We start from the raw sequence: 22,644 nt of genomic DNA, 5'->3' as shown, positions 1-22,644 counted from the left end.
TGATTTCTTATAAAAATAATACAAGTCAGCCCCCTCTCCACATCCCCCAGCCTAGGTTCTGAATAGCACGGGCTCCATCAGGTCCGCAGCAGCCACCCGGAGGCAACCCGCAAAGCCACGGGCGTTTCGGGAGAGGTGGCCCGGGGGCGATCCGGAGACCCTGCACCTGGGCACAGGGCCAGTGGGGCAAGCGCGACGGGCCGCGACCTGAGCATGTCCCGGGATAAACAAACCGTCCTCGGGACATCAGTGGAGTCTCGCCAAGTGGAGGTCCGCGCTGTCCTAGCCCCGCTGAGCCTGGAACCTGCTTCTTCAGGTCGGCCAGCCCCTGGGCCAATGCAAGCAGAAACCTGGGGACCTGTCCTCCGGTGCCTAAAACATCCCAGCTTGTTCTGAGACCCCTCACGAGGTGGGTTCCTCTGCGGCCCCTCGGCCGTTGGGGGTCTTGGGGCAGGTGTTGGGGGGTCTCTCTAACTGGTCACCAGTGGCAGCCTGGGTTCCAGGGTCAGTATCACCTGCCTGAGCTACTTCCCCGGGCCGCTGGGCAAGGGGCCCGGGAGGGGTCTGTGGGAGACCCGGGAAGGGCAACAGGTGACCAGCCGCGCCTGGAAGGAAGTTCTCCGCTGGGGAGCCGAGAGCAGCCTACGCAACCCCAGAGTCCGGCTGGTCCCCCGGTGGCACTTACGCGCTCGTGGGTCCACCGCTGGGCAGAACCGAAACTTTCTGGGGCCAAGCGGAAGACTGAGAGAGCGCGGCGTAGACGGCCATGATACGCAGACCCCGCCACAAGCGGGCGCGGACTACAATTCCCGGCATGCTCCGCAAGCCCGAGGCCTACAACGCCCACCGGACCCTGGAGTGGACGGGCGCAGACTACAACTCCCAGCATGCTCCGCAGAGCTGAGGTTTACAACTCCGCAGGTCCCCCTGGCCTGCGGGCGGTTAACCCTTTCAATCTCGAAGGCCTGTGTGTCCGCAAGCCGCGGTCTGGGCTTGTTTCTTGAAAGCAGAGCTGTCTATGCCTGACTTCTGAGAGTTTGAAATGTGGCCAGTTTGAGTTGAGTTGTGCATGCATTTTAAGTACAGAATACATCTGAATTCCAAAGACTTAGTACGAAAAAGAATGTAAAATGAATATTTTTATATTGATTACATTTTGAAATGATAACATTTTTAATATGTTGGACTAAATAAATAAACATTACATACTGTTGGGTCTAATGGCCCGTCTTTTGACCTCCCTCACTTCTTAACACAGGACCCTACTGAAAATCTAAAACTGTGTTCATGTATGAACTAGCATTCCTAACTTCCACCCCACTCTCAGCCCAATTTCCATTCACAAGTTATATTTTCTAATTTGCAAAGCACTCTGAGGCTGGACTTGATAGAGCAAAATGCATTCATTAATATGGCTCTCTGCAATAATATCTGCTCTTATAGTGTGCATGTGAGAAAGGTAATAACAAAATCATTTTGTTTTCTTGTTGATTCCCCAGAAGCGCTGTAGATAACACTTTGTCATTCTTGGGTGTGGTTAGGGTGGGAGGTCTTGCCATCAAACAGATGGAGTTGTGGTTCCAACTTGGCTACCACCCAGTGGTGTAACCCTGGCCAGGTCTCTTTTCCTCTGGGTGTCTGCTTGCTTCCTCACCAGTAAAACGAGGAAGAGTGTTGTGAAGACTGAATGATATAATAGGTGTGAAGTGTTCCCCAAATTCCTGGTACCCAGGGTGCACTTAAAAATAACAATAATAATGATGATGATGATTATATGAACTCTATTAACGCGCACCAGGATGTAATCAGCAAGGCAGCCAAACAATGCTTTTAGATTTTGCTATATTTTCTCCTTCACAAAAGGTAAGAAGTTCAAAGGGCAGGGTACCACAAGCACATGTCCATTCCACATGCGTGGCTAAACAGATTGTCATGTGAATTAAAAAAAAAATCCAAAGGCTATTCTTCCGAAAGCAAACTTAGCTTCTGCGGGTCACACCTGAGGAAGTGACCTGAGGAAGTCACGCACATACAAAAGTTCCCTCTCTGTAGTACTGCTTTGCTATATTGATTGGTTTTCCTACCTTAACCTTTCGAGTCTGTTCCTCTTTCATGACTGTTGTGTCTTGTGCACTAAATGTTCAGTGGCTGGTACAGTACGGTGACTCTGTGACGTGACGTGTGCCAGGCACATAGCACAATGCCTGGCACACAGTAGTTGCTCATCAAATATGTATTGAGTGAGTGACCGAATGAGTAAACAGGCCAGATCCGTTTTCTCCAACTTGGCTCTACGTTAGACCCACCTGGGGAGCTTTTCGAAATCTTGGTGCCTGGCAGCACCCCAGAGCAATTGCATCAGAATCCGTGGAGGTGGGACCCAGGCATCATCAGTGTTTTTTTGAGCTCCCCATGGGATCTAGCATGTGGCCCAAACTGAGAGCCATGGCCTGGATGTGGGAGTGTGACCTCTCGGAGCCATGATGTCCTGCTCGGTCTAAGTGGGGAGACCGAAGCCTCGCAAGGTGGCTGTGAGATGTGGAAATACATGGACCCAGCACAGAGTAGGTCCCAGTAGAAGCCAGTTCTCAATCTCCTGTACGCATCTTCAGTTAGCTGCAGCCTTCTGCGTGGGCGAGGCAGACAATGAAACCATACTGGGGGCGTCTGAGACGCGCTGGAATTCCCCGTGCACCCACTGGCACTTGTGCCCCGTGTCACCTTGCTCAGACAAAGAGATCAAGGCGTTGAGAGAGTTGGTTCCTTTTGCAGCCATGAGGGAGGATGGGTTTCGCGACCGCCTCCAGCTTTTGGTGGTTGTTGGCAATCGTTGCTGTTCCCCGGCTTCTGGTAGGACAACCCCAGTCCTCACACGGCATTCTCCCTTGGTCCAAGTCTGTGTCCACATTTTCCCTCTTTCAGAAAGACTTCATCTTAACTCATGGTATATGCGACTACCCTGTTTCCAGCTAAGGTCGCGTTCAGAGGTGCTGGGGGTTAGGGCTTGAACACTCGAATTTGGGAGGAAGGCACAATTCAACGCATAACATGCCCTAAACTAATGGAGATGCAACCTGTGACATTATAGACCCATAGACTTTATTTTATTTTTTTAGAAATTTCAGGCAGGTTTTTTAAAGATTTTATTTATTTATTCTTAGAGAGGGAAGGGAGGGAGATAGAGAGCGAGAGAGAGAGAAACATCAATGTGCTGTTGCTGGGGGTTATGGCCTGCAACCCAGGCATGTACCCTGGCTGGGAATCGAACCTGCGACACTTTGGTTTGCAGTCCGCGCTCCATCCACTGAGCTACACCAGCCAGGGTAGACTTTATTTTTTAATCATGGGAAGGGATCTTTGACATCACTGAGTTCAAACCCCTCCAGTGAAATTGAAAAACAAAAACAAAAACAAACACAAACCTCTGAAGGAGGAAAAGTGCCTTGCTTGAGGACCCAGCCAGAAAAGTGGGTGTGACTTCCTGTTGGGACCAAAATTTGTGGGTCCTCTAATTTTGAAATAAGTAGAAGATACTTGGAAGCATTAGCAATGTTTGGTGTTATTGTTTTTTTTTAACTTATATTTTCTCTATTATTGGATGAGGTCAGAGACAGACTATTGAACCAGTTGTACTCAAAGTGGGGGGAACAGATACAGGTGGGCACTTCCTTCCCCGAACTCCCATCGTTCATTGCAAAGTTCTTTGAAATAGTTTTGGTGACAAGTTTAAGGTGTGTATTCCCAGCTATGTGGACAATCAGGCCAGGTCGTTTTCTCTTAGTCCAGAGGGTTCGTTCGGATCGTCTGGAAAAGGGGCCAGGAATTCCCTGGGACTGCAGTAGTCCTATGGAAACCTTTCTCCAAATGGGAAGAGCTAGCGGCTGACCAGCTGGAGAGTAGGGTTAGTTCGTCTCTGCCGTCTCCCCCCACAACACAGGCTTCGCACTGGCTGGGCACTGGCGGGCCCTCCACAGAGGAGGCCAGGAACCACCTCGAGGTCCACACCTCCTCCCGCCAGCTCCTCCCTTGTCTCTGATCCCTGCAATCGTCCAATCCCCCAGGCCCAGCTGTTGCCCATTTCTTCTAGCTATGAACGATGCTCAAGACTGATTTTCTGAAATGGTCAACGTCAAGGAACTGGGCTGTCTTTGTCTTCCTGTGGTCCCTCTTGCCACACTTCCTTTTGTGGGGGCTGGGGAGGTTGTGTGGGAGGATACTGCAACAACCTCACACCTCAAATCTGGACCGGTCCATCCACGGTGGAGAGGCGAGCTCTGTACTCAGAATAACTTAGTGAGGAGTTAGGATAATCCCACTTCCCTTTCCCAAACTCCTCCCCAGACTGCGAAGTATCTCCTGCCAGATCTCCAGGATGCCTGAAATCCCCAGCAGGAAGCAGTATCATTCCTTCCGGTGGGAGGGCTGATCTCTGGAAGGTTCCTGTTCAGACACAGCTGGATCAGGAAATAGGAAAAAGCCCCGGACTTGGGGACAGAACACCTGGGTGTTAGGCCACCGGAGAGACAGGGACAGAAAACTGAGCCGCAGAGCACTCAAGGCAGACCTGGCCCTGGACAATTTTTTCTGAGGCCTAAATGGGGCCAGTTTCCCACCATCCTGACGCACCTGGGCCTTGTTCCACTCTTCAGCTCCAATGCTTCCTCCGTATCCCTCCTTTCACCTCCAAATCCTAGCCCAGCCCCCCCTGCAAGCAGAGAAGTTTGAGGAGTCTTATGTAATGATCTTGGGTAGCAATTTATTTGTGTATATGATACAATGAAGCTTTGTTTTCATAAGATGATCACAAGAGGAATGCATGTTAGCCTGTGGCCGAACGCTTTACAAAGCAAGTATTTTTACACACATGACCTCCAGCACACCTTTCTTGTGTGGTTACAGTCTGTCTTTGTGTTGTTGACATTTGTACAGTTTAAGAGATAGCTGTTTACTGAGGCTCTGAGACACCCAAGGTCACAGTGAGGGAGTAAAAGAGCTTGGATTTGGTGTCTGGGCCCAGGCCTCCCATTCCAAGGGCCTGCTCAGCCCATTTACTTTGGGAATCTGTCTGCTGGGCTTCCCATCCTTGGGGGTCCCTCTGCCAGCTTTCCCAAATGGAAGCCTTCAAGACTTCAACACACCAGGCGATGTCTGGGCTGGCGGGCTCAAGAGGAGGATTATGGGAAGCCCGTGGGTGGTACCAGGAGTTGACTGGCAGACGTACTATAAGCAAACGATCAGAAAAGGAAATGGAAATAGAAAACAAAACAAACCAAAAAGATGGTCTCCTATTCACTTACTCCACCAACCACAAATTGTTCGGGGCACCAAGGAAGGTTCTAGACATGCAACGCAGATTGTGCATCGAGGAAGTTCCACACTGGCTGGGGTCATTGGAGGTTGGGGGCTGCCCTGGGCTTGGAGGTCGTCCCTACTTGACAATCGGCAGGGTTCCTCTCCTCTTGCTTCTGTTTGAGAGAACGTGGAGATGGAAGTGCTGTGGGGAGGGTCTTCCTTGGGTACCACTGGGGATTTTTTAGGCTCCAGGAGGGAAGGTCTGCAGCTCAGCGTCCGGGGCATCCTTTTTCAACTGCTGGGAGAGCGACAGTCCCGTAAGAGTCTAGCCGAGGTCGCACAGTGGTTTCGGTGGGTGGAGGGAGGGGGAAGCAGCAGGTTGTGGTGAGTGGAGGGGGTGGTCAGAGAACATAGAGTGTGCTCCCTGGCCTCATCCGCGCTCCCTTTCTGATAGGATGTCCCTCCACCTTCCCATTCATACCTCTCTGTCTCCAGGCCTCTCCCCTTGGATTCTCAAGGAGCTGGATTAGGGGAGGACTCTTGGTTAAAGATCTCTCTGAGAGCTGGTCTACCAGGAGTGCCAAAACAGCACTAGAAACGTAAAGAGATGAACCTGATCGTATTTCACAAAGTGCTCTTAGTGACGTGGCTGTATGTATTGAAGGAAATACTTGGATACGCATCTTGGGACTGAAGGAATGGGGTGGGGCAAGGAGACGGTGGATCAGGCCTCTTAAAGGGGATGCTCCGGGGTGATACAAGACCTCCCAAACCTGCCTTCTAAGAAGAACAGGCTCAAAACCCACTTTGGTTTGGCCAAGTAGATACGGGAGCTGGAAACCTCTGTCCTTCTGCTCCTTCGGCTCAGCCTGCCGTCCAAATGAACGTTGAACAGAAGTTTAATCCTATCCATTTGAGGCGTGCCAGACGATGAGCCCGACAGAGGCCCACAGGCTTGGCTCTGACCCTGAAACCGTCTCACCGTCCCCTTCCTCTTGCTGTTTCTTCCATCCACGGTGAGTGACGGCCCCACCTGCTGGTTAGCTAGTCCCTCCTCTGGTCCACTGCCCAGCCCTCTCCAGCAGGTGTTACTGACCTAGTTCTTAAAATTAGACCCTCACTCTTCCCCGGCAAGGTCAAACTCCTCCATGGCTGGCCACCCAGGGGCAACTGGATCATTGACATCGTAGCTGGAAATGGAGGGGAAAATGCCATATAAGCTCTCTAGGCTCCAGCCCAGGGCGGTCTTCATTGCTACCTTATTCAACAGGCATATAGTGAGTGCCACAGTGACTCTGCAAAGTCCTGCCCAAGGATCTGTGGCAGGTCCTGGAATTCCCATTTTCAAGGAGTTGCAGCCAAATGTTTCCGGCTAGGGTGCATGTCTGGGTCACCCGGGGAGCTTTTCCAAAGGCTTCGCTGTGGAGCTGAATCAGGTTGACAGATTGGGACCAGGTCTGTGTGTATGGGAAAGTTTAGAGGGTGGCTTTTACTTCTGTCCTTGGATGTGAAGCTGTGGAACTGTGTAAGAGATAAGCATGTGTACCATGAACTAAAAAGCTAGATCAAGTGTAGTCATTGCCCCTTGACCTTGGAAAAGATTAGGCAATGAACTCTGAGCATAGACCAGGAAAGGAAGGTTAATATCTATAAAGGAGAGGCCTGGGGCAAGGCAGGTAGAAAGTGCCCCAGGGCACAGCTCCTCAAAAAAGCACAAATTAGAAGAAGAGTGACAGCTGTCATTCTTTGCTCCCACTTAGGACACTGTGACAGAGCACCAGGGTCCCTGCTTGGCAGGGCGTAGGACCAAATTCCTGCCTTCAGGTGGTTTGCGGCCTCCTGGGGCAGGGAGATAAGCCATGCACACACGTAACTATGACATGTGGTAGAAAGGATGAATAATATTTTTGCAGGGACCAGCAGAGTGCCATGATAGCCCGGAGAGTGCTCTCCTGATCTGAATATTGGGGAGGGCCTTCTGAAGGAGCTGGCCTTTCAGCTGGGGCTTGTACATTAGGGAGCAGAAGGACAAGTGTCCAGGCCCCGGTGACAGCATGCCAGAGGCCCGGAGGAAACTGGGAGAAGGGTGTCTGGAAGAGGGCCCGTGGTCTTTTGCAGTTGGATCCCAAGCTAGTGAGGGTGGGGCTTTAGGGTGGAATGAGAATGGAAAAGTCAGCTGGCACTGGATTGCAGGGGCCTTGGAGCACTTGCTAAGGTGTTTGGTCGTTCTTCCTGTGTGATAAGGAGCCACTGAGGGTTTTGAGCACCCTGATTTCAATGCAGAGGACACTGGTGGGGAAAGAGATGAGCTGCAGGAAGACACCAAGGAAGTGAGGCCATTTGGGGATGGATCTGTGGGCGTGCAATGGCAAGAACAACTCTGAGAGACCTTGGGAAGGTGGGATCAATGGAACCTGGCCATGGGAGTGATGGGAAAGGACAGCAGGGCTCAAAGATGACTCAGGTTTGGAGGGTGAGCAGCCAGAGGGGAGGCTGGTGCCATAGAGCGGGAGGAGGACATTGCAGGTGGGAAGTGACGAATCCGAAGGGTCTGTTCAACATCCAGCTGGAGAGACTGAGATGCCAGAGGCACCTGCACCTTAGGCGCCTTCACCGAGGTGGGTGCTTACTTATCGGGGCCTTCGGAGCTGGACTGTTGGCACCTGGTGGGGAGCAGCAGCTCTACCTTGTCTATCTTTATCTCCTCCCGATACCCGCTCCATGCAGAAGACAGCCTTTGTTGCATCCATTTCTTTCCATAAGAGACTGATGGACTAAATGGGCAAAGCCAGTTCCTGTGCTGGAAACTGGAGTCATGATACAGAACACGTCTCCAGTCCAGCTTCGGGGTTTTAGACTCCAGACTTCGTTCCAACTATGCTTACGTGAGACTAGGGTTACTTTTTGTCCTGCGGACAGTCTCATCCAGTCGCCGCTGAGGAAGACAGAACCCATGCTCCCCAAAACCAGCTGGGACAACCCCACAGCCAGGAACGGCAGAGACCGTCTTGCCGGCAGCCTTCTCTTGTGCGATTATCACTCCTAGTGAGTTTCAGCCCCTCATCAGGTCTTGAAGAATGCTCCTTTCAGGGAAGCCTTCCATGGTTTTGATTCATTCAGAACCTTCTGAACTCAGCAATGATAAGAAATACAGGCCTGCATGAATACATGAATGAAAGAGAATGAATAATAAACTCAGAATCCAAGAAATGTTTTTCTTGAGGGCAATATGCAATTTCTGGGCAGTGAGCCACTTTTCTGCAGAAGAGGGGGCATAGAGGACGGCCCGGCGTGACATATGTCGTCCCCACCCCTGCAGCCGGTAGCACTGCTCATGTCGCGCCTTCTGCGATGCTCCTTCCCGCTCCACTCCTCTTTGCTCCCACCCCAGCTCCTCTGTGCACCTCAACCTGCGGCACCGCCCTCTTTTAATAGAAGGAGGCACCCTCCGAGTGGAAGGCACGTGGGGAGTGAGGTGGCGAGGAAGAGCTGGGCGCCTGTGACCGGCAGAGCCAGAAGGTCTGGAGCAGGCTTTTGAGGTGTCTGCGGAACTTGACGCCCACAAAGACGTAGAGCACCGGGTTGAAGCAGCAGTGGGAGAAGGCCAAGTTGCGGCAGATGAGCAAGGCGTAATGCAGCCGCTCGATGGCCGTGCAGCTCTGAATGATCTCCAGCTTCTGCAGCGTCTGCAGGAACAGGACCAGGTTGTAGGGAGCCCAGCTGACGAAGTGTGCCAGCACAATGGTGAGGATGAGCCTGACTGTCCGGTGGTGCCGTTTGGACCGGGAGCGGCACAGGGTCCTGAGGATCTCCACGTAGCAGAACAGGATGACCCCCATGGAGAACAGGAAGAAGACGATGTGCTGGTAGGCTGAGGCGAGGAACCACTTGGTTTCAGAATACTCACATATTGATGATGTTTCTAGATTAAACACCTTGTGGAACATGGTGTCAGGGATGGAGGACAGGATGCTGGCTGCCCACACAGCTGCGGTCACCGACACACGGCACCAGAGGGTGTGCACCCGCAGGGACGAGAGGGGGCTCACCACGGACTGGTAGCGCAGCATGGTCATGATCGTCAGGAAGAAGATGCTGCTGAAGAGGCTGGTGGAGAACATCATGTTGGAGAGCTTGCAGAAGAAGTCTCCCAGCACCCAGCCCAAGTGGTAGCCCAAGGTCCACAGAGGCAGCAAGCAGGCGAACACCAGGTCTGAGAGGCACAGGTTGAGGATGAAAACGTTGGTGAGGGACTCCAGGTTCTCGTACTTCACCAGGACCCACAGCACCAGGCTGTTGCCCACCAGGCTGAGGAGGAAGACCAGCGAGTACAGGATGGTGGTGTTAAAGGCCGCGAAGGTGGAGGTCTGCAGCTCGCACATGAGGCCGTCAAGTTCATAATCCCCAGGAGTGGTGGACTCTGGGATGCCTGAGGGCTCCATCCTGACACCGGGAGCATCTGAAAGGATACAGGCATGGAGTTTAAAGCCATGTGGTTAGGCTAGAGTGCAAGAGCATTTGTGTTGCAGACATGGGTGGTCCATGGACCTGCTACCTACCGACTGGTGAATTGTTTGTAGTAAGATTAGGAACTTTTACCAGAACATGCAGTCATTAAGCGTACTCTAGCACGCTTAGCACTTTCTGCTTAGCAAGATTTTCTTGATGAAGAAAGAGGTGAATGAATTTACATTCTATCCTAAGTCCCTCTTCTCCTTGAAGATTGGTATTTGAGGAGCACTAAGCTAGACCGGTCTCCTCGGTGCAGGAAAAAGAAGTGGAACTGGATTCAAAGATGTGAGATCAAATTCTGGCTCCATGACTGCGTTCCTGGGCAAGTCACCGAAGCTCGCTGAAACGCGGGTCCTCATTTCTAACACAGAGCTAACGAGGCCACAGTCACGCCATAATTTATTCAACAAATATCTAGTGAGCATTTACTATGTCTGCCACCTCCCTCCCTCCTTCTCTCTTCTCCTATTTTTCTTCCTCCACTCCCTTCTTTTCTTCCTCCCATACGATGTTGAGGTCCTGATGGCAGGATTGTTTGAAAAACCTTGCTGTCTCCTGGGACAGGCTCCTAAAGAGATGACAGAGATGGAGCATGACTCTCTCCTAGGAGAGGGCTAGAGAGCAAGAGCCCCGAATTCTGTGCAGATCTCTGCCGTAGCAATGTTGGGCTGGCCACTCCACCATGAGCGCACCAGTGCAAGCTAAAAGAACTGAACTTTTGGCCCTGGCTGGCGTAGCTCAGTGGATTGAGCGCGGGCTGCCAACCAAAGTGTCACAGGTTCGATTCCCAGTCAGGGCACGTGCCTGGGTTGCAGGCCACAGCCCCCAGCAACCACACATTGATGTTTCTCTCTCTCTCTCTTTCTCCCTCCCTTTCCTCTCTAAAAATAAATAAATAAAATCTTAAAAAAAAAAAAAGAACTGAACTTTTGAGCTGCTGTCTGCTTCAGGGGGGTCAAAGGTAAGACTTGAGTCGGCCATGTTCATTGTCTGCTAAACAAATGAGCAACACACAAACAATCAATACTTATCAAGAGAATAAAACGGAATTCAATCTCCACAACACAGCTTTTATGAAATTCAGGATACCGTACAGAATTACTCAGTGTATGAAGAACTAGGAAAATATGGCCCATATTCAGAACAAAAGACAATGCAGAAACTGACTGTGAGAAGACCTAGGTGTTAGAATTTGCAGGAAGGATGAAAATGCAACTATTATAACAATGCTCAAAGGTAGAAAGGAGAAATATTCATAATGAATGAAGAGATATGGAATTTCAGAAGAAAAAGAAAATTATGTAAAAGGTCCAAAATTATAAATCAATAACAATAAGATATGTAGAAAAGCCTCAATAATGTGGAAGTACAACTTCCAAAAAAAAATCTACAAGTCAAAGAAGAAATCACAAGGCAAGTTGTCAAATACAGGGTCCAGCAGAAATAACGGTGCTGGAGTGTGATTGGGAGGGTAATAATATGGGTGTAATAAATTCGTTTCCACTTGAACATTTCATCTAAAATGGCACACGGTGTGCTTGAGTGTGATATTGTTATGTTACAGAATTGCATGCTCATGATTTTGCAATGCAAGATTTTGTAATAAGAGGGGGGCATTATTTGTGCCACACCCTGCATTATTTTTTTTTTTGGACTGGGTCATAATGAAAATAGCACATATCAAAATTAATGGGAGGCGACTAAAACAGCCCTTGGAGAAAAGGTTCCAGCTCTCAATGCTTTAATTAGAAAGAAGAAAGGTCTAAAACCAGTGACCTACAATGAGTGACTCGGAAACCAGAAAGAGAAGGACAAGTTAAACCCGGAGTAAGTCGAAGGAAGGAAATCAAGGAAAAAGAAGACACACGGGAGCAGAAAACAGAAAAGAGAGAAAACGTACAGAACAAAAACTGCTGGTTGACAAGCATCTGTCCCAGCCCTGAAACTCCAGCCAGACCGATCGCGAACAAAAAGAGAATGGAAACTGTCAACAGCCGGGACGAAGGCGAAGCCATCGCTGCAGAGCTGACCGACTTCAGAATAGCGCATTGATGAAACAGTGCTTTAATTTTATCTGAGCAAAGTCAACAGCTTCAATGAAATGGAATAAAGCTTTCAGCACTCTCACTGTCCTAAAACTAATCTGAAATGATATGGCAAATGGAAATATCCCGCATTTTAGCACAGACATGTCGTTAACTCTAGAGAAAAACTTCCCCACCAAGAAGGCTCCAGATCTACATGGCTTTTCTAGCGAATTCTGTCACACCTTTACGGAAGAAATGACACCCATCTTCCAGAAACGATCTGAACTCTAAGACGGGATCCTTCCCAAGCCGTTTTACGAGGCCAGCCCCATCCTGATCCCAAAACCGGAGAACGATATTGCAACAAGAAAACAACAGCTACAGACCCAAATCCCTCATGAGCATAGAAACGAAACCCCCGACCACCAAATCCGGCCACACATTTAAAAGGAATAACACACCTTGACTCAGTGGTGTGTATCCTGGAAATACGAAATTGGTTTAGTATTTGAAAAATTAGGGGAAAATGTAACATTAAAAGGAACTCACCTATATCGACACCTCTTTACACACGTCTTGAGGCAGAAGTCGTGCTTCCCTATTATGGTCAAACAGCAACACCTGCTCTGCCAGGAGGCGGGGCGGGGGAGGTGTGGAAGGCTGTCGTACCCACCACCGGCCTTCCCGGTTTGGTCCACCGGCACATCCCCTTACTGCCCTCCTAGTCCTCTGGTTAGCACCTGGCTACAGCGCTCGCTGTTCACATGTAGAAGAGCTGGTACCCAGTCAGGCTCCACGGGCAGGTGGGGTCCACAGCATAGGGGTCATCTGAGCCCTGGGTTCCACCAACGGTAGATTCAAGTAATTTTGGAGTTACAAGGGGTGTTAAAGGATGGTGTATTTTTTTAAAGATTTTATTTATTTTTAGAGAGGGAAAGGAAGGAGATAGAGAGAGAGAGAGAAACATCAATGTGTGGTTGCTGGGGGTCATGGCCTGCAACCCAGGCATGTACCCTGGCTGGGAATTGAACCTGAGACACTTTGGTTCGCAGCCCATGCGCAATCCACTGAGCTATGCCAGCCAGGGCTAGGATGGTGTGTTTTTTTAATTTCTATTTTTATTTTATCAAACATTCTATTGGATTAATGTACCAGTTATATATAATTGCGGTTGTCATAGATTGAGATAAAATTCATGTAACATAAAATGTACTGTTTTAAATTGTAGAATTTGGAACTTTTTGGCATAGTGACAATATAACGTACAGTCATCATTACAATCCAATTCCAGAGCATTCCCGTCATCACTCCCTCCCCCAGAAAAAGCCCAGTCCTGTTAGTAATCAATCCCGCTCCACACCCCCCTCCAGCCCCTGGCAAGCACTAAGTTACTTCCTGTCTGCACGGTTTTGTCTACTCTGGACATTTCATGTAAATGGAATCACAGACCACGTGACCTCTTCTGTTCGGCTTCTTTCCCTTGGCGTGGTGCTGCGAGGGGCGGTCCTGCTGTGGCACATGCCAGGGCTCCGTTCCTTTTCACGGCTGAATAACTGATTAAGTAATGTGGTTGAATGATTCCACCATACGGTGAAACCACATATCATGTGTCCACTCATCAGCGGAAGGACGTTTGGGTTGTTTTCATTTTTTGGCTATGACGAATAATCCTGCTTGGAACATTCATGTCCACGTTTTACGTGGATGTATCTTTTTAATTCTCTTGGGTACACACCCAGAAGTAAACTGTCTGGGTTGTAGGGAAACTCCATGTCTAACTCCTGGAGGAATTCACAAACTGTTTGCCACAGAGCGGGACCGTTTTCCTCTCCTACCAGCTGGGTAGGAGTTTCAGTGACTCCCCATATTGACCAACACGGGTTAGTTTTCTTCCTTTCTTTTTTTTTTTAAGATTTTATTTATTGATTTTTAGAGAGGGAAGGGAGGGAGATAGAGAGAGAGAAACATCAATGTGCAGTTGCTGGGGATCATGGCCTGCAACCCAGGTATGTACCCTGATGGGAATCGAACCTGCGACACTTTGGTTCGCAGCCCGTGCTCAATCCACTGAGCTACGCCAGCCAGGGCTTCTTCCTTTCTTTTTTTAAAAAAAGTAGAGTACAAAATGGTAACTCATTATGATTTACATTTATATTTCCTTAATAAATCACAATGTTGAATATCTTTCCATGAGCTTATTGGTCATTTGGGTTTTGTTTTGTTTTTGTTTTTTTGAGAAGTGTCTATGCAGAGCCTTTGCCTTTTAAAATGTGGGGTTATCTGGAATTTTATTATTAAACTGCAAGAGTTGCTTTATGTAATCTGGACAGTAGTCTCTGATCAAATATGTGATTTGCAAATAACTTTTCCAGTTTTGGTTCCTTTTTAATTTGTGGGTAGTGTCCTGCCACACACAAAAGTTTTTCATTTTGGTAAAGGTAAATTTATAAATTGTTTTTGTTTCTTGTGGTGTGGGTGTCCCATTTAGAAACTGTCGTCCAACTCGAAGTCACAAAGATGTGTACCTATCTTGCCTGCCTAGAGCGTCTCAGTTTTAGCTCCGAACTCTAAATTATATGCAAATTAGATTCCATTATTCTCCAGGCCTATCCTTCTGCCAACTTGGCACTGTTCTGATTTCTGCAACTTTGCAGTAAGTTCTGAAGTCAGGGAGTATGCGTTCTCAAAGTTTGTTCTTTTTTTTTTCTCTTTAAGATTGTAAATGTAGATAGGTTTTTCCATCTATCAGTGGTTTCAACAAGGGTGCCAGGACCACTCAGCGGGGAAAGATGAGCCTTATTAACAAATGGTGCGGGAACAGCCTATTAAACACACACTACACACGCTGGATCTCGAAATGACTCTTGATGAGGGAAGTGAGAAAGAGGATCCATGGTGGGATTCCATTTATATAACATTATGAAAAAGTGAAACTAATCTGCAGTGACAGAAATCAGAGCCCTGGTTGCCTGGGCGACGTATCTCTATTGCCACATCACATCTGACATGTGTTCTTAACCAGATACTTACAAGGGCAAAGTTCTAGGTCACTATCCATGTATTTGATACCGTGGGACACATTAGTCACCTGAAGGTGTATAATGAGTGACACTGGCTGGTGGCCCTCCAGTGTCCTGGAAGAAGGACGCAAGGAAAAGGAGGAGCTCGGGGCTTCAGACTGTGAGGTCAAGCTCTGTGTAAATGACATGGAAACTTTGGTGTCTGTCCTTCAAGAAAGCCTATGTCCTGTCGCCAGCAGGCTGAGATTTCTGGAAGCCAAACCACCTCTCAACCTGCAGTGGTGGAATTACAGTGCAAATGACATCCACAGGCTTGCAGTGTGTCCTCTCACAAAGTGAGGGCATTGACTGGGAAAAAAAGAGACCCTGAAAATTGGAACAGGAATTTAACGGGAGGATCCCAAGGAAGCTGGGGGGTATAGAACCCCTAAGTTGCCAGTAGAAGCAGCCTCTGTGCGTCCCACCACGCCATCAACCGAAAGTGTTTTATATGAAACTGGGACCAAGCAGACCCCGAAAGCACAAGTAAGTTGGGTGAGGAAGTGACCCAAAGCCCCACGGCCCCTACTCTTGCTGCTCTGCCTTTTCACTCCCATCCCACACACGTCTGACCTCCCGAGGAGTTCCCTGAGTCCAGGCGGACGAGGAGAGGACGAGGAGAGTCACATTCATGCCTGGTTTGTGGGTGGCTCTGCGGGATCCACACACACCACCCCAGAGCGCTCAGCGGGAGAGAACTGCAGCGTCTTTCCTGCACGTCCCGGACGCACGGGGTGGGGGGAAATCCGTCCGCCGGCAGGACGTTGAGCGCCGCACCCGGTCGTTCCCCTGCTTGGAAAAGGCGATGGGCACCCGCACTCGCAGGCGTGTCGTGTAGAGACAGCCTGTGGGTGCGGTCCCACCGATGTCAGCCTGCGCACGCCAGGTTGGCTGGTGGATTCCGGAAGGGAAATCTCGGTTCCGGATTCCCAGATTTGGGGACCAAGAGGTAAAGGACTTTCACTTTTACTTCTACGTAACATGCGGCTTCCATTTCCCACTTCTGGCAGAAAAGAGGAAAGGTGCCTGCTCACTTTCACTTCCACTTGACCGAGGTCCAAGTACCTCTGACCGCCGTAGCCCGCAAGACTTTTGTTTCTCGTTCAGCTTTATCGGGCCGTGCGTAAATCAGGGTTCTACCGGAGAAAGAGAACCAGCAGCATTTAAAAATATATACAGATTATATGTATATGATATTTAGATATATTATAAATCACATATTTATACAGAAATATAACCGTGTATTTTATATACTATAAATTGGGTAAACATTTATCTAATGTATAACATATGATTTATGTAATATAAATTGTAGATATATACATTTACCAATATACATATGTATTATAGATACATTTATAAGAACATGTATGCACACATTTATGATTGATGCAGACACCTGTCCACAGTGTCCACGGCATTATGGATGAGACGACACAGATTTTTTTTTTAACATTTTTTTAAAAGATTTTATTTATTTATTTTTTTAGGGAGGTAAGGGAGGGAGGGAGAGAGAGAGACAGACAGACAGACACACATCAATGTGTGGTTGCTGGGGGTTATGGCCTGCAACCCAGGAATCTACCCTGGCTGGGAATCGAACCTGGGACACTTTGGTTCCCAGCCTGTGCTCAATCCACTGAGCTACACCAGCCAGGGCTGAGACGACACAGCTTCACATGGAGTGCTGAGTCCTGTGGAGAAGAAGGGATGGCACGGCCACTCTCTCAAGGGGAGAGCGCCCCGACCCTTGCCTTCACAGGCTTTTATTGGCTTTCTAACAGCATACGTCCAAGAAGGGTTTCATTCATTATACTTTGGTTTGCTTTAAGTAATTACTTTTTACAGATAGCAGAGGAAAGGATGCTACTGATTCCTTCTTACAGATTAACAAGGAAAAAGTGTTGCAAATGCAAGGGAATGATAAGAACCATTGGTTTGGTTACACTTCAGTCCTTGGGAGAATTAGCATAGACTTCAGGGAGTTACTTTAAAGATATTCAGTAAGCATTTGCTGCCTCAACTCGGGGTGAAGGAGTTTTAGCAAGAGCTAGTCTCAAAGCAGTCTCTTTAGCAAGTGCTAGGTACAATGCAGGCCTGGTCTCCCACGGGAGAACCGATCCGTGGGTTTGGCATCCTGCGTGCCACCACACACCTGTGGGCGTTCCCCTAGGGCTGGGCTACATTTGCCATTCCACGCCAATCAGTTCCCTGTGTACAAGAATAGAGTCAGACTTCTGCCTAACGTGACATAACTGTGTTGCTCACAGCTGCAAATGTGCTAACCTTTCCCCAGATAGGTTGCAAAGTTCTTGAGCAATACTTATTTTTTCTGCTTATCCAGTAACTTGAATCCATAATGCGAAGTTATTTGTTATGAATATATTTTATGTTCGAGGATAAGAGGGAAGAAACATTTATTTGCCGAATACATATGTATGTAGACATACTCGTGACAAAATAAGGAGAAGATACTTCTCCCTGTTACCGTGCTCAGTTCTGCACGCGACCAGGTGGCCACAGCTGGTACGTCGTTACCTTCTCCCACCACCCATTCCGTGGGCTCACCGCTCTGGGCAAGCACCTTAGCTGGTCGTGGTTCTTGGGCTGATGGGCGGTCCAAGCTTTCATTCCTAGAACCTGGATCATTAGCACTTCAGCAGGTGGTCCTAAGAGACACCCTAAGGAATCGCCCGTATTCCAGACATGACCTTCCACACTTGTACTGTGGAGAGGAGTGGCCCACAGGGGACCGGTTTGTTTCAATCTGGCCAATGTGACTCAGCTCTGTATGGAAAAACCTACAGAAGCGAGCTGGTGGGCAGGAGCCAGACCTTCAAACCGAGTTTTCCCGTGGGACTCAGGCCCAGAAAATGCATACTGGTTGTTATGGCTTGCTCTTGCTAAAACCCTGGTCTGAAACAACAAGTGTGTATTGTCTATCTTCAAGGTAATTCCCAAAGCTTGTGTAAATTCACCCAAAGACAGGGCTCATCAGCTCGCCGCCATTCCCCTCTGCACGTTATTTTCATTTCCTTGATTGTACCTCAAATGTAGACAACAATATTCTATGTAATAGATAATACATCTTTCTCTGATATGAGCCCCGAGAAAAACAATAAAAGCCAGTCCAGGCAAGGGTTGGGGCGCTCTCCTCTTGCGAGAGTGGCCGAGGCACTCATAGGCTCGCTCTCCCTTTGAGAGAGTAGCCGTGCCGTTCCTTTTTTTCTCCACAGGATTGCTGTCGCCTGTGCATTTATTTTCTCTTTCAGCCACAACAGGGCGGAACTCTGCTGGCCAGTGTCCACCACAGTGGCCGGTCAGCTTCCGTGGGCAGTCAGGATCGACCTCTGCAGCCAACACAGCGGCTCCTTTCTTTGCCTCTTGATTCAGAGGCAGAAGGGGCCCAAAGTGTCCGGATGGCTGTCATAACTTCTGCTTCCACGGAATGTTCTCCTGGTGGAAGCTTTCCTCCCTTTGCAAACAAGACCACAAGACGGGCCGAGCAGAGGGCTAGGGGCATAAGAGGCAAACGTTTTGCTGGTGATTCACTGGGGGTAGCAGTGAGTGGTGCCACCCTCACTTCTGCCCTTCGACGCCTGGGCCGGTGACTCCTGGCCCCGGGAGGAATAGCACCATATACTGGATGCTGGCTTTCAGCATCTTGCAGGAGGCTGCCCCCGGGCTACCAGGCATTGCCGGCTAGCTGGCATCACAACTGGGTCTTTAAAAAAGGCCTTTCCATTGTTCTGTCAAGCCAGCAGCTTTAGGGGAACATGATGAGACCAGCGAATTCCATGGACATGGGCGCATTGCTGCCCTTCTTAGGCTGTGAAGGAAGTTTCTTAATGAGAAGCAATGCCATGTGGAATACCCTCATGCGGGATAGAGTGTTCTGTGAACCCAGGGAGGGCCGTTTTTGCAGGAACACCACGTGCGAGGAAGGCAACCTGATGCGGAGTAAGTGTCGAGTCCAGGAAGAACAGAACGCTGCTCCTTCCGCGACGGAAGCAGCCCGTGGGGTCCGCCTACCACTAAACAAGCCGGCGGACCCCTCCGGGGCTTCGTCCCTGCTGGGGACTCAGCGTGGGCCTCTGCCGCTGGCAGACTGGGCCCTCAGTGGTGACTGTAACCACATCGGCCTCAGTGAGTGGGGTCCACGTGGCTGAGCCCTCGCATGACCGCCATCCCTGCCGCCATGGACACTTGGTTCGTGAGCCCGCTGGGCAGTGAGCGGGGGCAGGGTCTGGAGGAAGAGCTGACTGGCACCCACAGACTGGGCCGGCCTGTCCCCTGGACTATTCAGACCCCCCTCTGCAGAGCTCACCCGTAGGTGAGCATTTACGTAAGATGTCCCCCTGCTTTTTCTCTGACTCGATGCTCTTCAGCACCGGCGTGGAGAGGCCTCGGGCTGAAGCCTGGTGTCTGGCGTGACCTGTAAGGGCCACTCTCATGCCTTGTTTCCTGGGTGCCAAGGACCCTCTGGGACAGGCTTCTTAGACTCAGAAGACGCAGCCTCGGCCTGGGGAGCCTGGAGCCTTGGGTCCTGCTGGCGGAAAGGATTGTTGCACGCTCCCCTCGGCCACCACACTGCCCGAAAGCTCTGCCGGCCACCCTCCCGCTCGTTCAGCCCCCTCCTCCTGGGCCCCAGCTGCACCCCCTGAACACGTCAGGCTCTCGGGTTCTTTCGCACCTTGTCAGTCTTCAGGGCCTCTGTCTGCCGATGGCAACACCTTTACCAATAACGATCCGTTTGCCGACCACAATGCCAGTGGCCGGCATGTACCGAGCGCTTCTAACCTGCCAGACTCTGTGTCACCACCTGCTAGACTGTGGTCGGGACTGCAGTCTCCATGAGGGCAGGGGCCATGCTCTGCCTGTCCCGGTGCCTGGGATAGGGCCTGGCCCATTCCAGGGGCCCAGCAGGCGGGCGCGGAGTCAAGAGTCCCCACCACGAGCCCAGCGAGCGTTTTCCAGCTCTCTTGTTTGTTTTTTTTTAATATTTTATTTATTTTTAGAGAGGGAAGGGAGAGAGAGAGAGAGAGAGAAACACCAATGTGTGGTTGCTGGGGGTGATGGCCTGCAACCCAGGCATGTGCCCTGACTGAGAATCGAACCTGCGACGCTTTGGTTCGCAGCCCAAGCTCAATCCACTGAGCTACACCAGCCAGGGCTCCAGCTCCCTTCTTGTGTGGAAGAATAAATATGCGTGTGAATGTTTTCCTGCTCCTTCTGTTGAGAGGCGGAGTCTAATTCTGCTCTTCCCAGGTGTGTGCTGGCCTTAGTGACCAGCATGACTAATAGAATGAGGGCAAGTGACATTCTGGGACTTCTAGGTCATAGGAAGCCCCCATAGCCTTCAGTGGGATCCCTCGGGACATTCTCACTGGGATCCCTGAACCGCCACTGGTGAAGGCCACCTTCACGAGGCCGCCCTGCTGGGGAGGCCACGGGGGAGTGTCCGGGCCCCGGCTCTGCAGCCTCCTCTGCCGAAAAAGCCGACGCCTGATGGAAGCTGCCCTGGGGTAGCCCACCCCTCGGCTCAGTACCACCTAAGGGGCCTCCGCCGATACCGCACACAACACCATCACCCCGCAGAGCCCCGCTCAGGTTCTGGAGTCACAGAATTATAAGAAATAATAGCACGGTTCCCATGGTAAGCCTCCATCTGTGGGTGCTTGATTAGCCAGCAAGAGTCGGACCACGTAACAGTGGTTAGGGAAACCCCCACCCTGCTTTCGGCCGTCCCACGCTCTCGGGTGACCTGCGAACGCTGCCATCACCGAGGGTTCTGCTAATGCTCCGGCAACTCCGCTTTGATGTGGCTTTAAGAGAGGAGCCTTGTCTACTTCGCTTCCATTTGCAACACAGCCGGGAAATCCCCCGAGTGAGGGCGCTGCCGGCTTCAGACCAGAGCCCCAGCGGCTGAGTGGCTCGGGAGCTCCCTGCCAGACCTTCCTACGGTGCCCCTTCAGCCTTGGGCGACAGCAGACTCACCGGCTCCGGGGGAGGGCCTTTCCTGAGAAGCACACTCTGCCCACGTACCACACACGGATCTGGCTCGAGGGTTTTCATGCTGAGAGCTGGGGCAACGCAGGCGGCTGGCCGGGGCTGTCCCTGGCCGCACTGAGGCCTCCTCCCCAGGTTGCAGAGGAAAGTGCTTCTGGAATCAGCAGCACCACCTGGGAGAGGGGTCAGAGGGCAGCCGTGGATGGGGCGGGGCAGTCTGAGGACTGAACCCTGGTGGGCATGCTTGCAATGTGCTAGCAAGGCTCCTGGATGGAGCCTTGTGACGTTTCTGGTGGCACTCATAATTAAACGGACAGCTGAGAAACTCAAGGACTCTTAGCCCACTCCAGGACCTCTGGCAGGGGGCCTTGTAGGGATGTCCCTGCAGCCCGGAGCATGTGCCAGCTCATCCTGAGTGGGGAGAGCCCCTCTTCTCCCTCCCCCCACTGCTGGGGTGGGCGGGGGGCGCTGGTGGCAGCCTTCTTGGCAGAGAGAACAAGAGTGTGGAGAAGAGCACGTCCAGGATGTGTTGGTGATTTAGCGAGACGGGCACCTCAAAGCGGGACCTTGTAGAGTCCCGGATGCTCCTCGAGCTCTCAGGGCACAGCCACCGTTCCTCAGCGGGCAGCTGGTGCCCTGAGAGGCTTGTGGCGGATGCAGTTTCCTAGGCCCTACCCGGGCCTAGAGAAGTAAGGCCTGCCCATGGGCCCGGGGCTCTGCCTTTGCAACAAGGGTCCAGGGCGTCCAGGAGGAGGGGCCCGGGCAGTGTAGGGTTTCACATCACGGACTCTGGAGTTGGACTGCTGGCGTTCAGACTCAGACTTCAGGATTCCGTGCCCATGTGATTGTGGTGCCTCAGCCTCCCTGCATGAATTGCAGATCATGGCAGCCTCCACCTCCCTGACTGTGTTCTGTCGGGTCCGGCCTTGTTTTAGGTGTGGGGGGCTCCAAAGGAATAAATCATGCCCTTGCCCCTCTGATGCTCGGGGCTCACAGACGTGGAAGCGAACGGTGGCGACGCAGTGCAGTAAGTGTGCTGTGAGGAGCTGGCTACAGGTACACCAGCCTTGGGGAGGCCAGGAAAGCTTCCTGGAGGAGGTGATGTCCAGGAAAATCCTAAAGGGCAAATAGGAGTTACCCAGGGGGCAGAACGCCAGGAGTTGGGGAAACCCATGCTGCATTGCACGTCCTGGGCCCCCCGGGGGCTCAGAGCGGATGAGGCGCCTCGTGTAAGGGGGCAGGACTGGCAGGGCTGGAGGCTGGAAAGCTGAGCGGCCTCAGCTGGTGGGGGGCGGCTTGGGCCCCCCAATACCTTCAGTTCCAGCCACTCATCTCACGCACTGCACGTCCTTACCACAGAGGTCCCCTCGTGTGCAAAGGACTGCACTCCCCCTGGCTCGGTCAGTTAGCGCTCTGCCTTGGTGTTCAGTGTGCAGGAAGCCACAAAGGCCCGAATGCCCACACGGGGAATCAGTGATCACTCGCAGTGAGAGGAGTGATAAATAATTTGGGGTCCGTGTCTCAAAGCCCCTGAGTAGAGACGCAGGGAAAACTTCCGGGGGGAGAAGACACGGGCTAAGTCTTGAAAGGTGAGTAGAAGTGAGCAGGAGAGAAGAGGAGGAAGCCTGTGACTTGGACACGACCCGCAATATCAACATTGGGGCTGGCTGAAGGGCTGCAGAAGACAGGGCTGGGGAGGGATTTGGAGGGGGAGGCAGAGGCCCTCGGGTGCTCGGCTCAGGAGT

General features: G+C 51.0%; 2 protein-coding genes across 2 annotated transcripts in view; both read right to left on the bottom strand.

Annotated features, from left to right (window-relative positions):
* The window catches only part of FYCO1 (FYVE and coiled-coil domain autophagy adaptor 1), a 71,432-nt gene extending 70,287 nt beyond the window's left edge, over positions 1-1,145 (bottom strand). The window contains exon 1 of the mRNA XM_028518701.2: positions 686-1,145. The gene's annotated coding sequence lies outside the window, so the exon portion shown is untranslated. The remainder of the gene's footprint in view (positions 1-685) is intronic.
* Positions 1,146-4,736: 3,591 nt separating this feature from the next.
* XCR1 (X-C motif chemokine receptor 1) lies at positions 4,737-10,440 on the bottom strand. The gene has a single exon (XM_036030430.1). It carries the CDS (start codon positions 9,732-9,734, stop codon positions 8,721-8,723), a length of 1,014 nt encoding a protein of 337 aa, XP_035886323.1. The 5' UTR covers positions 9,735-10,440; the 3' UTR covers positions 4,737-8,720.
* Between the last annotated feature and the right edge of the window lie 12,204 nt (positions 10,441-22,644).

Source organism: Phyllostomus discolor, chromosome 7, assembly GCF_004126475.2.
Source record: "Phyllostomus discolor isolate MPI-MPIP mPhyDis1 chromosome 7, mPhyDis1.pri.v3, whole genome shotgun sequence".
Taxonomy (NCBI): Eukaryota; Metazoa; Chordata; class Mammalia; order Chiroptera; family Phyllostomidae; genus Phyllostomus; species Phyllostomus discolor.
The sequence above is the reverse complement of the archived record's forward strand: the minus strand, read 5'-3'. Positions and strand labels throughout refer to the sequence as shown.